Source organism: Belonocnema kinseyi, chromosome 2 (assembly GCF_010883055.1).
Source record: "Belonocnema kinseyi isolate 2016_QV_RU_SX_M_011 chromosome 2, B_treatae_v1, whole genome shotgun sequence".
NCBI lineage: Eukaryota > Metazoa > Arthropoda > Insecta > Hymenoptera > Cynipidae > Belonocnema > Belonocnema kinseyi.
Window position 1 is genome coordinate 106728876 of NC_046658.1, and position 16610 is coordinate 106745485.

General features: G+C 31.5%; 1 protein-coding gene across 1 annotated transcript; it reads right to left on the bottom strand.

Moving 5' to 3' along the window:
* Positions 1 to 3367: 3367 nt before the first annotated feature.
* Positions 3368 to 9239, bottom strand: LOC117182926. Its single transcript, XM_033376040.1, has 3 exons — positions 9203 to 9239; positions 3682 to 4054; positions 3368 to 3563 (listed from the first exon to the last, which is right to left on the bottom strand). Exons 1-3 carry the CDS (start codon positions 9237 to 9239, stop codon positions 3503 to 3505), a joined length of 471 nt encoding a protein of 156 aa, XP_033231931.1. The 3' UTR covers positions 3368 to 3502.
* Positions 9240 to 16610: the final 7371 nt, after the last annotated feature.

Consider the following 16610-nt stretch of genomic DNA (forward strand, 5'->3'; position numbering starts at 1 on the left):
GCCAGTGATTATTATTATATATTATATAATAATAATTATATATTAAATCTTAATTAAATCTTAATTAAATTATATATTAATATCTATCGAGCCTGTATGGAATGCAATAGTTGAACAACGCGGATGCAAGAGAGGACTGACTGATTGCAGAGAGAACCTGTTAATGGACAGGTGAATCACCCACGATTCCATCAGGTATCGACGCAATCTGGCCATGGCTTGGATTGACTACCGAAAAGCATTCGATAACATGAACCATGAGCTACTCATTAAGCTCCTTGAGTGTCTGGAGGTACATTCAAAAATAGAGAGATGTATGAAAGAGCTTATGCTTTAGTGGCGGACAAGATTTGTCATAACATCCGACAAAAGACAAGTGACTACAAGTTATGCCACATATAAGAGGGGGGTCTTCCAAAGAGACTCTATAAGTCCGATACTTTTCTGCATGTCCCTCTTGCCTCTATTTATTGTGCTCCGCGGAAAAAGCTCTGGGTACCTATGTGGCCGCCGAACTGAAGAGAATTCAAGGTCAACCTTCTTTTATACATGGATGACCTTAAACTCTTTGCTTCTTCAAAAGAAAACCATGCAATTCTTGTGTTAGTAGTAATTAGGTACTCTCAAGCCATTGGCATAAGCTTTGGACTGGACAAGTGTGTTTGCGTTCATCTACACAAAGGAAAACTTGAAAATACTTCAACGCGTGGCGATCAATATCTTAAACTCATAGGCAAGAGGAAATCCAAGAATTGCGTGTGTTAAAAATGGCCCTTGAAAAAAGGTATCGCAAAATTCTCAGATGAAGGTGGGCTTCCGAATTATTTGGGAAGAGTAAGATCCAGGAGACCAATATTTGAGCCGTTCCTATACTGCTTTATACGTTTGGTGCAGTGAAATGGAACGTCGATGAGTTGAAGCAACATGCTCGAAGCACACGCAAGTTGATGAAAATTCATCGAAGACATCATCCTAGATCGTCTGTACCTCGTATATACCTCCCTCGAGATAAAGGGGGTAGAGGTTTGCTGAACTTAGAGTATCTTTTTCGAAGAACAGTTCTAGCTACAGCCTGCTCAGTCCTAAAAAGCACAGATTCTCTAATACGTCTATTACACCAACATGAAGTCGTCAACGTTGCGGCGTTTCTCTACCGAGCCGCAGATAGTAGGCATTATACGCAGAGAAGAGCTATCGATGGGTTTATCCAACATGTTTCTCAAATCTGCTGGATTAAGATCGGAGACGAAGGGATTTCTTGTTGTCTGAAAGACAGCGTTATAGACACCTTAGTTAACCGTGAGCGCATAATGAATGTACCTGTAGCCGATACCAATCGCCGAGCGTGCAAGCAAGAGTCAGAAACGATTGGACACGTTCTCAGTGAATACTCAAAGTATACACGCTTCGGGTGCATAGAGAGACGGAATGCGGCTGTAAAAGTGTTATATTACCATCTTCGGCATTTCTATCGTGTTGATCTAATGCCCGTCCGGGGGAACTGGAGTCCGTTGTAGAGAATTATCAGAGTAAAATCTACTGAAATTTCTGGTTTTCCACCACTCAACGCATCAGTTCTACAAAGCCTGATATTGTCCTCCAAGATCTAAAGACCAAGATAATTTACGTGATTGAATTCTCGGCACCAGCCGATGGCAATATCACGGCAAATGAGGAAGAAAAACAAGCGAAATATCAGGCTCTTCTTTTCGAGCTGAGCAGGCTGTACCAAGGCTACAAAGGCCATCTTGTGGTCCTCATAATTGGCCACCTTGGAGGTATAAAAGCTTCATTTCTTAACCAACTCAACAATATCCCGGCTTGCCAGTATTAGGCTCAAGCGAGCGCCAGTCAGATGCAAAAGGCTGTTCTTCTGGAATCACTGTAGCTTGTCCGACAACACGGTTCCTCCTAACATCGAACAAAGGTTGGTAACTCTAAAAAAAAGTATCCAGAGGTGAAACCTTCACCTCCAACTGTGCCGTCTGCCGCGTAAGATCATCCGATAGAAGGAGCAGGAAAAGATGACGTACACGTTCCAGTTCCGTCGGTCTGATGCTCTACCAACTGAGCTACGGAGAGACGAGAACACTTTCCTCACAATCTCCTTACAAGCAGAATGTCAACGTCATTCCGTATACTTGTAAGATTTTTCTTTCTAAACATGAAATTCATATTTTATTATTGACGTAGGTTTTGAAATTCATATTTTATTATTAACGTAGGTTTTTTGAACGAATTTCATGTTTAGAAAGAAAAATCTTACAAGTATAAGGAATGACGTCGACATTCTGCTTGTAAGGAGATTGTGAGGAACGTGTTCTCGTCTCTCCGTAGCTCAGTTGGTAGAGCATCAGACCAGCAATCTGTGAAGGACGTGGGCTCATATCCCAGCAGAGCTAGAGAGCGTTTTTTCAAAATCTTAAAAATTAATCAATATTTTAATAATATTGATTATGATTAAGTAGACAAATAAAATTAACATCTTAAACTATTAATTGATTTTCCTGGTCAAAAAACCTATATCAATAACAAAATAATTCTGAATACATTGTTTCTAAAGCCCGATCGATATTTTGTACATTTTTATTGATCGATTAAAATAATATTGGGATCATCTCAAGCTTCTTCAAAAATGCAACTCTCTCATATGCTAATTTATTTGCAGTAATATATCATTCTTATTAACCTAAGGTACTAGTGTGGATAATGGTGGAAATTGAAATTGCATCCTATATTTAAAAAAAGATGGTGCATACATACCTATAATAATTATATATAGGATGTTAGGATCCTTATTTATCACATAAATTTATTAAATTATATTCTTATCCCGAAATATATTTTCAAAGTTCTCAACAAAGTAGAAAAATTTCACATTTATGTGCACTATTCTAAATTCAGGAAAGCTCTATTTTTACAATATAAAATTTTATTTAATTGAGTCAGTTGTATTTACCAGTCTTTCGAATTTTCGTCAACAACTAATGATTTTTAGGCTTTTTTAAATCAAATACACTCCGTCCATATTCAATTCTAATAATAGAATTAATGATTACGGAGATTTTATTTATATAATTCTAATCTTTCCAATAAACAAGAAGCAATAACTTTCCGGATAAATATTTTTATTAACATAAATGTAACAGATACTTTTTATCTGCACGGTAAGTAACACCTGCGTTAAATCAATACGTACTGAAATGCCTTCATGTCATGATAATAAACAGCTAGGGAACTATGGGATTGAACATTTGAACTATTGTTATTATTATTGAAAGCGTCAAAGTTTATAAAATTATTTTACATGCAATTCGAAACTATTAAACTCTTATATTAATCTCCCAAAAGTATAAAAACAATGTTCGAATAAATGCCGAAATCATGGCTGTCACGTTATCCTAATTTTACAAAAATAAACATTATAAGGATTATCTTTTTTAAAAGCGCTAGTTGCTGCCTAAGTTTCAACAATTCTGTCAAAAAGTCCAACAGATCCACATCATTCAACATCTGCATGGTTAGGGATTTCTGCTGCCATACCTTTCCACCAGCCTATAATCCTGGAAAAGAATGTGATTGTTATTAAAAATTCACATTAAAAAGTACATTGCAAATTAAAAAAATAAAACATCTAAAGTTTTGAATTTATAACACAGATGGAATTTTCAGAAAGCTTACACTGCGGGAACCAAGCTACTACAAGTCTGGTTAATAATTTGTTGCACAATTTTTGCCCGTGGTGCTTTCGAATTGCAGACTTTTTTTATCAAACCTTCCACCATTAATCTAAGTTTTATATTTTCTCTGCAAATCGGTGTTAAAAGATTTCTTAGTTTTAATTTCTTATCCCATAATTTGGTGTTAATTCTGCCGGCTACTCTGACAGAATAATCCATTAATACTTTTAACTCTGCATCGAAACCTCTCAAGCTGCAAACTGATTCGAATGATTTTGAAATAACAGTGTCAACAGGTTCCGGTAGGGTTACTACTTTGTGTTCTTCTATAATTCGGACTATTCTTGTTTTGCCTACCGTTTGGCCAGGAACACCTGTAAATTAAAAAATTAGGGCATGAGCGATCAAATAACCAATATGGTTTCCTGTCATAGTTGCAGATAATCAAATATACGGCTTTCTGATTAGAAAAGTTCTGGTTTTTATTTGGGAAATCGTGATTTTTAAAATGAATCACTGCCAAGAAAAAAACTGTAGGTAGCTCAAAGTAACTATGGTTTTACGATACAGCCCACCTTTTCAATAATGCCGCTCCTTATCCGAGCTCGGGTTCTACCCCCACTGCTGCCCTTTCCCCTACTCGCCCAAAGTTTGGATCTGATTTTCTCAATAATGCCGCGCGAAGTTTAGGTATCATCCATAAACTACGTTACCCCTCGTTAACAACCGTTGATTTTGTATTGAGCCAACCCTATCCCACGCCGAAATTTATGTAGCATTTCGGTAAAACTCGATTTTATGTTTATACTAATTTTTTTTTCCTCATACGCTGAGAGACATTTCGGGAGATTAATTCACGGCACTACACCTTGATTTTATTACGCTTTGTCGCGAGAACTAAGATCTCGGAACCCTTGATTTAAAGTACAGGTCTCAAAGTTTTAAGAACTAGTCTTACTTTTATATCACAGAGGCCGAGACTTTAAAACACTCAAAAATTGTAGCTCTAAAATCACGGGCTTCTGTAAATTAATCTCTTAAAATTTCTATCCGTGTAGTGTTTATGCGACAGTTAATTCGACTATTATTGAATTTTTTAATTGAGAAAGGTGAAGTTTTAACCAAAAATTGAATAGTTAAACTTTTAATTTAAAAAAAATTTGGTTATAAAATAAAATAATTTTTTACCAAATGGTTCATTTTTGTTTACTAAATTATTGAACTTTTAATAGGAAATTACGAATAAAGATAAACTTTTAAACAATAAGTTTAATTTTCTACCGAAAAAGTAAACAAATTTGTTAAAAACCAAATCTCACCCAAAAAGTTGAATTTCCAACTAAAAATATACATTTTTAGTCAACAAGATTAATCTTATACAAGAAAAAACATTGTTCATTATCAGGAAATGCATACGAAAACGTTACCATATGTACTTTTAGAAAAAGATCTTTCTCTACATTCTAAAAGGTTAATATATGTGTAACGTTACCCCCCCCCACTCTTCCCCAAGAGGTAGCGTAATCTATGGATGATCCCTTATAGAAATTTACACTTTTACTCTTGAACGAAACATTTGTGCTAAAGCGGTACTACTGAGACAGGACTTTCGAAATCCGTGCACGTGAGAGAGCGTGACAGTGGTGGGGAACCCGATTCCGAGAACATTTATTCCCCTACAATTCCGATCGTGGCACTATTGAGAAGGTAGACTGTGTTTATTAGATTGGCGGCGCAATATGATCTAATATGGCGGCCAAAATTTGAATTTTTTTTCTACTTGTATTGAAATCCAAAACTACATTTGAAAATTTTAGGTTTCATAAAAAAACACATAAACAAACTAAGGAAGCTTCCGAAGAAAGTAGAAATATGTAAAAAAAACGTTGGTCTCTCTTTTAAAGTAACATTTGAGAGGCATGTCAATTATTTTTGTCCGAATACGAAGTCCCCTGGTGGCTTTCAAGAAAATCTTTGGATTTTAATTTGTAGAGTATATATCTGGATGTAGAATTCTATTGGGCATCTTTATTCTTAACAAAAACTTGTAGCTTTTTTAGTTTTAAAATTAAAGTCAGAAAACTAAATACGATGGGGGGAAATGCGGACAGGCAATAATTAAGAAGTTTTGAGAAAATTATTTGAAAATGCTTCCAATTAAAGGGTAAATAGTGTGCACTTTAGGTGAACAGTTTTTGCTAACAATAATTTAAAACGAAAATGATTTATACTCACCTATAATAAATACGGACAAGAGAAGAATTGAGTACTTCATTTCTTATTGCTTCTTTCGTTTAGCAAAAATCAGAATTACTTCGTAGACAGAGGGTAATGGTTTCTTTTCCTAGCAACATTTTTTCTATTTTTTAAAATCCCTTTTATACCTTTTAGATGTAATTTTCATAAAGAACAAAATCCATGAAAAAGCGATCATAAAATATCTAAGCTTTTACGTATTACGGCATTACGAAACTGTAATTTCACAACTGAATAAATACTGGATAAGTTGACAAACTCAGGATATTATTTTCCTTTCCGAATTCACGATATTAAAGGTTTTAAAAATAAATCCATTTGTCATAAAGGCACATATTCACTGAAATCTTGATTTCAGAGAAAAATAAACAAAAGTGAATAGGCGTTAATTTTAATTAATAATAGCATATACTTATAGTTTACTTAATGTTTAGCTTGATTTGAAATGAAATTTTTTCCAAATTCCTCATAGAATAAAAGGGATCTAACTACTTTTTTTTGCTAAGATCCTTTTTTCGTCTATCTATTTTTGACTTAGGACTCATGATTGAAAAAATAATGTATAGAAAGCTTAAAATAATATGAAACTTTTTAATCTTCTTCAGTCTCTTTTCCAAGTTATGTTATATAATAAAAATTCTGTTTGTTTTGATCATACTTGTATTCGTGTTTCACAATGAGATAAAGACCATTATTTAGCTATATAAAATTATAAAAACAGGCCTACTAAACATGCATTGCCCCCATTGCCGGCAGCCTTCTCTAAATTATTAAAGAATACATTTTTTATAGCATGTTTTGCCTTCATCAATTTAATTCTACAACTTTTTAAAAAGTATTTTGCATATTTTAGTTATCCATTACAATACAATATTTTTCCAAGATTAGATCAATTCATTTCGGTTTTAGCGTGCCAATAATTGGTTCTACGTTCCAAGAATTGGTGCTCTTATCCTATTTAAAAATTAGTTCTATTTCAAATCCAACGAAATTATAATCTTCAAACCCTCAAAATTGATTAAATTCAGTAATGTGTTGGTTATTATGCTTTAATAAAATTTCCATGCGTTTCTGTGAGTGTAGAAGCATTAAAATGATTATTTTTAATGTTAATAAAGTAAGGTGTATTAGATATTAAGGATGTAAATAAATTTCTTTTTTCTATTTTGAAGCGGGAGTTGTGTTAGTGGAAGTGACCTAGTTATGATCTAAGATCATGTAACCTAGTTTACAAGTTTCGCAATATTGAATCTTTAATGTTTCAATAAACCTTTTACACAATTGCGTTCTTTTATCAAACTTTTAATTGATTTAGTGAAATAATTTCCTTACTTTAAAATAGTTTGATTAAAATAATTATTTCTTAAGTTTTAGCCAATAATTTATACTTGAATAAAGAAATTCTTAACGTCTTTTTAGGCTAGATTAAAGAATTTTTGAATACATTTTTGTATGAAAAAAGCTCTTCTTCGCTTCGCTGGGAATGGAACCACAGAACTTTCTATTGTCGGTAGGGTGATTTTTCCTTAAGCTGCTAAACCGACCGAATGAAGAATACTATCTCATAAATAGACGCATTATTTTTCCAAGTGTTACAAATCAAATTTTTCAAGGAATCTGTATTATCATCAGATAATAGCAGAAATTCTTAACGTCTTTTCAGACTAGATGGAGCTATGAATTAAACATTTTTTAAATTCCTATTATTCTCTGAAGATAATTCAGATTTCCAGAGGATTCCCAGAGCGGATTCGCAGATTCCCAGCGGAGCGAAGTTCTGTTTTCAGAAAAAAACTTATTAAAAAATTGTATATGGAGCAAATTTTCTTTTAACATAAAGGAATATTATCAATCGACTAATTTCTTTGAATTTAAGAAAAAAAACGTCATTATTTAAAATTAAATAAAACTTTAGTTCATTTAAGGATACTTTTACTTCAAACTGCAAAAACGAAGTTAAAGTAACAATTTCTTTAATTAAAGCATAACTTTTTTCTAGGTTTTTTATACGGCTGGTAAAAGGTTCGCAGCTGCATTTAACAGATAGAACCTCCCTTCTTATCATTTAAATTTTTTGTAATATATGAAATAAAAGGACTAAAACTTCTATTTCTTGTTTTAATCATTTTATTAATAACCACTTGAGTAAGCGCACTAATTCTTGGCTTCCCATAATTTTCGGTAGTGTTTTTTAGCAAATTCTACCTCAATTAAATAAGAAAAAATGTTTACAGTTCACATGCTTTTATTTTGATGCTATCCTAATTAAGCATTAAATACTACACATAAAAAATCGAGATTATTTTTTTTTCACATCCATCTCGTTAGACGGAAGAAAACTACCTACATAAAGCATTTGAGGAATAAAATGTTCTGCTCAGTTAGGAATTTTTTAATAACGCCAGATCTATTCACTTTGTTTTGATGTAAAGACAATCGACTTTGTCTTTCGCCAATGCTGAAAAAATAAATTTTATTTTAATTTTCAGGTGGACATTAATCTGCCTCTGGCTTTCTCCCGTTAGAGATCTGTACTCCACCAGCTCTTAAGTCTGGAAGAGAAGTGTTATTATTAAAAATTCACTTAAAAAGTGAGTTATAACTTTAAAAATAAAATAACATTTTTTATTATAGTGAATTATTCTTCACGTGAATAATGTAATGTGGAATAGATTTGTGTGTAAATATAATTTTTCCCTTATTTAGAAATAACTTCTAAATACGTCATGTTGGCGGTGGTGACATAGGCTATCGCGTTTTTTTTATTTTAAACTTTCTTATTTTTTACGTTTCCCGTTTTATATGTCCTTATTTTAAACAATATTTACCGTTCTGATTAAATTCATATATTTATACAAAGAATTCAGTGCATCTCCACTATTGAATTATTAAATATTTCAATCAATTTTTTTCTATTTTTCTGCAACATTGCTCCGATCCAGGTTGATGATCAAACTCTCTAGCAATCAACCCAAGTGAAGATGCTCACAAAGTCGTGATATGAGGCTCCCCACTTGGGTCCATTTGTATCCAAGGTTCTATGTTTCAGACGTCATTCACTCTACTGACACTCATTTTATTAATTTATTTCTGCCATAATTTTCTGTTCTGGCATACTTCTTTAGCTTCTTTTACGTCCATGCATTTTTTCATGCAAGCTCTCGTGTTTCTGTGACTTTTTATTCCTCTTCTAACTAGGGTCTCATTCACACATTCTAACCATTCTTTCAGCGGTTTGCCGCTGGGCACGCTGCTTTTTACTTTACCTTGATACACTTGTTTCGTTAAACGTTCATTTGTCATTCTCTCAACATGCGCAAGAATCTCATGTCAATTGCATTAATTTTAATCTCATATATTTTTCTTGATAGGTCCATGTCTCGCTACTGTATAGTACAGTCAGTACAAATATAGAATTATGTATTGCCATTTTAGCTTTTTTTGATATATTTTTACTTCTGATAAAGGGCCCTGCTCTACCAATAACCTTCTTACCTTCGTTTATGCGCCTATCTAACTCCTCATCTATCTTCCCGTCCCAAGTAAATAAGCAACCAAGGCATACGAACTTATCAACTTGTTCAATTCTCTCATCATTTAATACAATATTGCAGAGTGTTTTCTCACTCTTTCCTTCAAACGCCAAAGTTTTTGTTTTATTTGCGTTAATTTTGAGGCCTATGCTATTCATGCTTGCAATCAGTTTATTCAACATTCTTTGCTAGTTATTGATTGACTCTGCCATAAAAAACTTATCATCTGCGAACGCTAACCCACGTACCTTTACTGTTTCGAGATCCACACCTTCTTCGTCGAAAAGAGCCATTCTTAAACACTTGTCCATGAATAATATAAATAACCATAAAGACACAACTCATGCTTGTATGACTCCTTGAATAAAATCGAAACAGTCTCTCAATTTCCCATTTACCCTTACATTCGCTTTGCTAGCCGTATATATTGTTTTTATAGCTTGTATGAGCCATCCATTGACTCCATAATCTTTTAGGACTTCCCAAAGTTTACTTCTATCTACCTTGTCACAAGCTTTATCGAGGTCAACAAATGCACAGAAAACTCTCAAACTTTTTTCTGTGATTCGCCTTAAGGGCATGTGATACTTACAGTTTCTCCGGCTTTTTTCCACAAAAATGAAAATTTTTAAAAACTGAATTCGGAGATGCTATAAAATATCATAACGGACGTCCCCGGACTCTTTTTTGAGGGATAATAACAAAAAAAATTATTGTGCTAAATAAAAATTTTATGCATATGCATTATTTTGAGGTTAAATCGTTTTTCATCTCTGCCATCTATTTTTAAGTTCAAAGTTTTCGGCCAAAAATATAAGTGTGTGGGGACGTCCGTTAACATATTCGCTATCATTTTCCAGATTTTGAAGGAAAAAAATATTTCTTATCCTAGGAAAAAAGCCGGGTGAATCTAGCACTGACAAATCAATACTGTTTCCTAAGCACTATGCAAATTAATCACATTTTTCTAAATTAAAACTTTTTTTAATGAACCTCCAAAAAAAGTGTGTGGGGACGTCCGTTAGCATGTTTGCTATCATTTTCCAAATTTTTAAGACAAAATATTTATTATTCTAGAAAAAAAGCCGGGGGAACCTAAAACTGGTAAAATCAACAATTTTCTAAGTATCGCATGCCCTTAAGCTAAATATTTGATCCGCACATGACCTTCCTGGCATAAACTCACTTTGGACTTCCCAAATCTTTTCTTCTGTTATTTTTATTAACCAATGAATAAGTATTTTTGAGTATATCTTTCTTACGGTACTTAAGGCCATGTGATGAGTGGGTCACGTGACCAGATTCCTACCTTACCGCCACATTTTTTATTTTCCAACCTATATGCACACGAAACGCCACATCGAGTTGAAAATTTGGCATATTTAACCAGCAGCACTGAGAATGGAGGGTCTGGTCCTAAAGTTGTATAATTATGAAAAAAGTTTTTTGTTGTAAATAATTTTTTTTGCTTTTTTTATAATTATTACAGTTTAGGACCAGGCCCACCTTTCTTAGTGCTTCTTATTTATTATCCCAAATTTTCCTCTCGATGTGGCGCTTCGTATGAAAATAAGTTGGGAAATAAGAAAGGTTGGCGGTAAGGTATAAAATCTGGTCACGTGGCCCACTCGTCACACGGCCTTAATAAGCTAATCCCTCTGTAATTATAGCAGTCGCTTTTATCTCCATTTCTTTTGTATATTGGTACGATAATCGCTTTCTCTCAATCGTCTGAGTATTCTCTTTTTGTATCTGTAATCATTTATACGCATCACCAGACATTCTTCCTAAACCCGCGGTACCACACACTTCGATCGCATACCTAACAGTGATATCCCGGAACTTAGTCCATGCGCCCTCTATATCATTGTTTCTTATAAGCGCCTCCCAAGTTACCCTATCTATGCGTTCGTTTCTCTTTTTTTGAAAATCTATTCGCAAATTCGGTTTCCTGTAGGTTCTCAATTTTGAGTCGCGTTTGTTTGGTTTTTTTTGTTCTCTTTTTTCTATTTCCTTTAGACCGTGTGTACATGTGGATCATTTTATGTCTAAACCAAGTATTTGTAACAAACAGACCCCTTTCTAAGCATCAACCAATTAATTTGTCTCCGTTATAGTTTGTTCTTGGATCCCCAAAATTACCTATTACTCTTTCTGTATCCTGATTTCGGATGCCCACATGTTCTCTGGGCACGACTTTTTATTTTTATTTTATTTTAGGCCTAAATCTTTAAATTTATAATAAAAAAGGGTTTGTGAATTTTCTTTTGTTAAATGAGTTTAGCTCGGGAGTTTGATCGCACCTATGTCGCGCAGCTAATGGCTCTCGCACTCCGCGCTCGATCTTTGCAATTCTCCCACATTCGTGCACATACCTTTTAAAATCATAGGTCAACGGATCAACAACTGTAACTTTGTGAATATGAACTCTCTTTTGTTAAAGTTCTTTCGGCTTTAACGAACACATTCGCATCACGTATCTCGTGCTTCGCACTCGATTTTGTCCCAACTGTCAACTTTTCTACATTATACTCAACACTTTTATATCAAATATAATACATTTTCAATGTAACTCTGACTGGGATTGCTTATTCAGATATTGCAAAATAAAGCACAAATTGTATTTATCATGATTATTTTAACATTTGTTTCTTATTATGCTTTAAATTATGTCCTAAACTTCGCTGAGCGACTAAAGTACTAAAAACAAAAACTACGCGCCCTATCGTAAAGTAATTAATAGCAAATTTGTAGATCTTTTCAGGGCGCGAAATTTTTGTTTATTGATTTTTTTCGCATCTTGCATAGTTTGAGCAATAAATGGAATTTTTGGATTTTTATTATTTTTTCTACAATCAAATTTTGATTTTTTCAACCAAATTATAAAAGTTATTATGATAATCTTGTAGGGCTTTCAAAAATCAACGTTTTTCTTCTAATGACATTTATTCATATCATGCGTTGTTTTTCTTTCAATGTTCATTTTAGTTTGTTTTTTTGGATTTGGAAAATGCTCTAACTCTGATAATTGTCTTTTTATAGAAAAAAGTAATAAGGATAAAATGTTTGAGTTTACGCGTACTACGAATAACCGTACTTCGAATTTTTAAATTAAACAATATTTGGTTTCCAAATTTTTGAAAATGCGTTATTTTTGAGAATTTTCATCCAAAATAGTTGGTTTACGAACTTGTTCTTTCTTTTTAGGTCTTAAAAAGGTGTGCCAAAGCAGAATCCAGTCTGATCAATTTTTTGAAAGGTATCGTGTCTAGAGAATACAGACACCTTCGTAAAAATCGTTTTTTCTGATTCAGGGGGTCTCAGAGCGTGGAGATTTGATGAAATCCGACAAAGTGAAATTCTACATAAAACCAGTACCATCTCATTAGGATAAGAATGTAACAAAGGCCAAAGAGAGCTACATATGTTAAGAGTTGCTTTACAATTACGTCACATTTCCTGAGGCTTAATAATGCCACGAAGGAGAATTTAAGAAAATTATCTTCTTTAAAGTCCTTTCAAATCCATTGCAATTGTGTAAATACACCGTCTAAAGAGTTTAATTTGATAAAACTTTCCGCATTTTTAAATACACAACCAAACATTCCACCAATAAAACAGTTCAATTTTTCGTATGACAAATTTTCTACCGATATTTAATAACTCCCTCTTTTCTAGTTAAGTGAGTATAATTTCACTACAGTAATTAGCGAAATCGAGTTAAACTTTCATTTTTTTTCTGTTCATTTCTTGAAAGTTCATATCGAGAATTTTAAATTCAAACTAATAGTGTAGCACTTTATTACTAATTTATATAAGCTTTATAATTTAACAAATTTTATTTATATCAAAAGATATTTAGAACTTTTGAACATGTAGAATTTTGAAGATTTAAAAAAAGAAGCTCTTTAAGATACTTGAAAGGTTTCATGAGAACAAAAAAAATTTCTTAAGATCATTTTAAGAAAAATTAATTGATAAATCGAAAAAGGTTTCAAAATATGTCAAATGTTTTCCTAAAAGTTCTAAAAAGAATGTGAACGATTTTGAGAGCATATTTTTTTTTATTTTGCAAGATAAAAAATTTGATAAAAAAATTAGAGTAAGTTTAAGATATATTTAGAAGTTTTGTAAAGATTTTAAATTAGTTTAAAATTTGACACGATATAAAAAATGTACGTTTTTGAACATTTCTATATAAAATTTTTAACGTTTCTTAGGTCTTTTTAAGGGCTTCACGATAATAAAAAAATGTTTCTAAAATTTCTAAGAAAATATTAACTGATTTTGTATTTTGAAAAATTAATTTCAAATGTATATGCAAAAAGATTTTAAACATTTCAGAAGATTTCTGAAATTGTCAAATCAGAATCTGCAAAGATTGAAAAATAATTTACAATTAGAAAACAATGTCCAAAAATTTACAACAAAATGTAAATTTTTTAAGGATTCGAAAAAAATGCCAAAGCTGAAAGATTTTTCAACATTTTAGGAATAATTCGAATCAGTTTAAACAATATTTAGAAATTTAAGAAGTTTTGAAGAGGTTAAAAATATTTCAAAACTTTGAAAGATTTCCGAACATTTATCTGCAATATTTAAAAATCTTTTGAAATGTTCTCAAGAATCTTAAACAAAAACTTCAAATACTTATTATAATTTTTTATTTTGCATTAAACATAATTTTTGCTTTCAAATTATAACTTTGGTAATTTTTTTTTCTTGAATAAAAAATCTTTTCTTGTTGGAATGTCCACTATTTTGTTGGAAATTCATGTCTTCGGTTGACAATGTAAGTATTTCGAAAGTTGAGCCTTTCGTAGAAAATTGGTCTTTTTTGGACAAAATTTCATCTTTTATGTTAAAATATAATATTGTTTTTACTAAATCAAGGTTTTCCTTATGAAATCCTTATGAGAAATTATAATATTTTTTGGTTGCGGATTCAACTATTTTATTAAAAATTCGTCTTTCTTCGATTAATTAAAATTTTTTTTATTAAAAATTAAAATCATTTTAGGTTGAAATATCAATTAACTTTTATGTCGAAATTTTTTCTTGTCAGATTTAAAATCTTTAAAAACATTTTCTTAGTTTATGAAGAATTTTACGAAATTTATGTTTATATGACCTAGAAAACAAATAAACTTAAAAAATAAATGGTTTTTCGAAATTTGTATTCTGTATTGAAAAATATTTTTCTTTCAATAATTAAAACACAACACAAAATGATAATTTCGCATTTTAACTTTCCTACTTTTTAAAGAGCAGATCGAAGGTACTTTAAAAAATAGGTGAATTCTTGAGTACTCTAATCTTCTCGAGTGCAAGCCTTTTCTTTTCAATACCGAAGAATCTCCATTTCCTTTTCTCTAAACCTCACTTGACTTACTTCTATTGCCAGAGTGTCTACTCAAATCCTGGAAGAAAATTCCCTGACAATTCCAGGGTTTTCCATGTATCTAAAGTTGTTTCCAGGTATAATTTTTCCCAATACGGCGCCATTCAAATATTTGCATTTTTTTAATAATGAACTCGGAATATGTATACAGTTTCGCGAGATTATTATAAATAATGTATTATTTCAGTTTTTAAGGATTCAATTGATATGTTTAATTTAGAAAGCCTTGAAAACTTATATTGCAAGATATTCTTAAATGTATAAGCACCATCGATTAATTAAATAATTAGGTAAAACTAAAAACACAAAAATTTATTTCATGAATTTATTTTTTAAGTACCAAATAGTTTAATTTCACCTCAAAGAGATCAATTTTCAACCAAATAGTGGAATTTCAAACTAAAAAAGATCAGATTTCAACAATAAATGAAATAGTCAAATTTTCAGTAAAGTCATTAATTTTCCACCAGAAAAAAAAAATAATTTTTTTACCAAACTCATGAATTTTTAATTAAAATTATAAATCTTCACCTGTAATATATCAATTTTAACTTTCAAAGGAAAATATGAATTTTCAAAGAAGAAGATTAATTTTCTACAACAAAAAAAAAACGATTTTTCAACCAAATAAATGAATTTCAAAAGAAGTAGTTGAATTTTGAACTAAAAATGATTAATTTTTAATTATAAATAGAATATTAAAAAAAAAAAATTTTAATACAAATTTCAACAAAATAGTTCAATTTTCAATCAGTGATAAATTTTCAACTGTAATGATGAATCTTTAACTGAAATGACAAATCATCGACTGGAATAGTTGAATTTTTAACCAAAAAAATTCATCTTCAACTAAAAAAAAAGGATTTTCAACCAAATAGTTGAATTTTTAACTAAAAAATATCAGTTTTCAATCAAAAATTGAATAGTTATATTTTTACTTAAACAAACTAATTTTTAAGCTGGACATGAATGTTATGGATTGATCAACTGGAATAATTAGATTTTTATTTAAAAGAAGAAATAATAAAAAAAAAATAGTTTTAGCCAAATGCTTGAAGTTTAAACTATAATAATTAAATTCTCAGTAAAAAATTCATTTTCATCATGGAAATAAACGAATTTTCAACAAAATATCTCAGTTTTAATCCAAATAGATGAATTTTCAATTAAAATCATAAACCTTCAACAACAAAAATTAGTTTTTAACAAATGGGTTCAACTTTTAACCAAATAATAAAATTTTTGTTCATAAAAATATGAATTCTGAAAGAAAAATTGTCTGAATTCGGTGGGGGCTTTAGTCTTTTTTCCTTGTAATAATAGAGTTTTGCTCTGTGAATTTATTTTATCACGTGAACTTTGGTACTTTCTTTATGATGTTTTACCCCTTTAGAATCTTTTTGTTGGTGTGAAGTCGCAAATTTGGATGCTATTTTCTCGGTATTGCTAAGCCCAAATATCGCCTGAGTGAAAGTGTTTCCCGTTTATTTATTGTGTTTTCCATGTGCATATGGGAAGGTAAAGGAAAAAGTGCACGCAGGCCCTTGCAGAAGTGCAGGCTATGCAGACAGGTGACAATTTTCAAGGGCACGCTCAAGTTCTCAGTGTGTCTCTCCAGTGATAAAATCAGATATTATCACTAAGTGTCTACTAATAGTTAGGTAACCAAAATGTCAACAGACGTACTGTCTACCACAGAGGAAGAGAGATGGGAGAAATTAATGTCCTCAATAAACACAT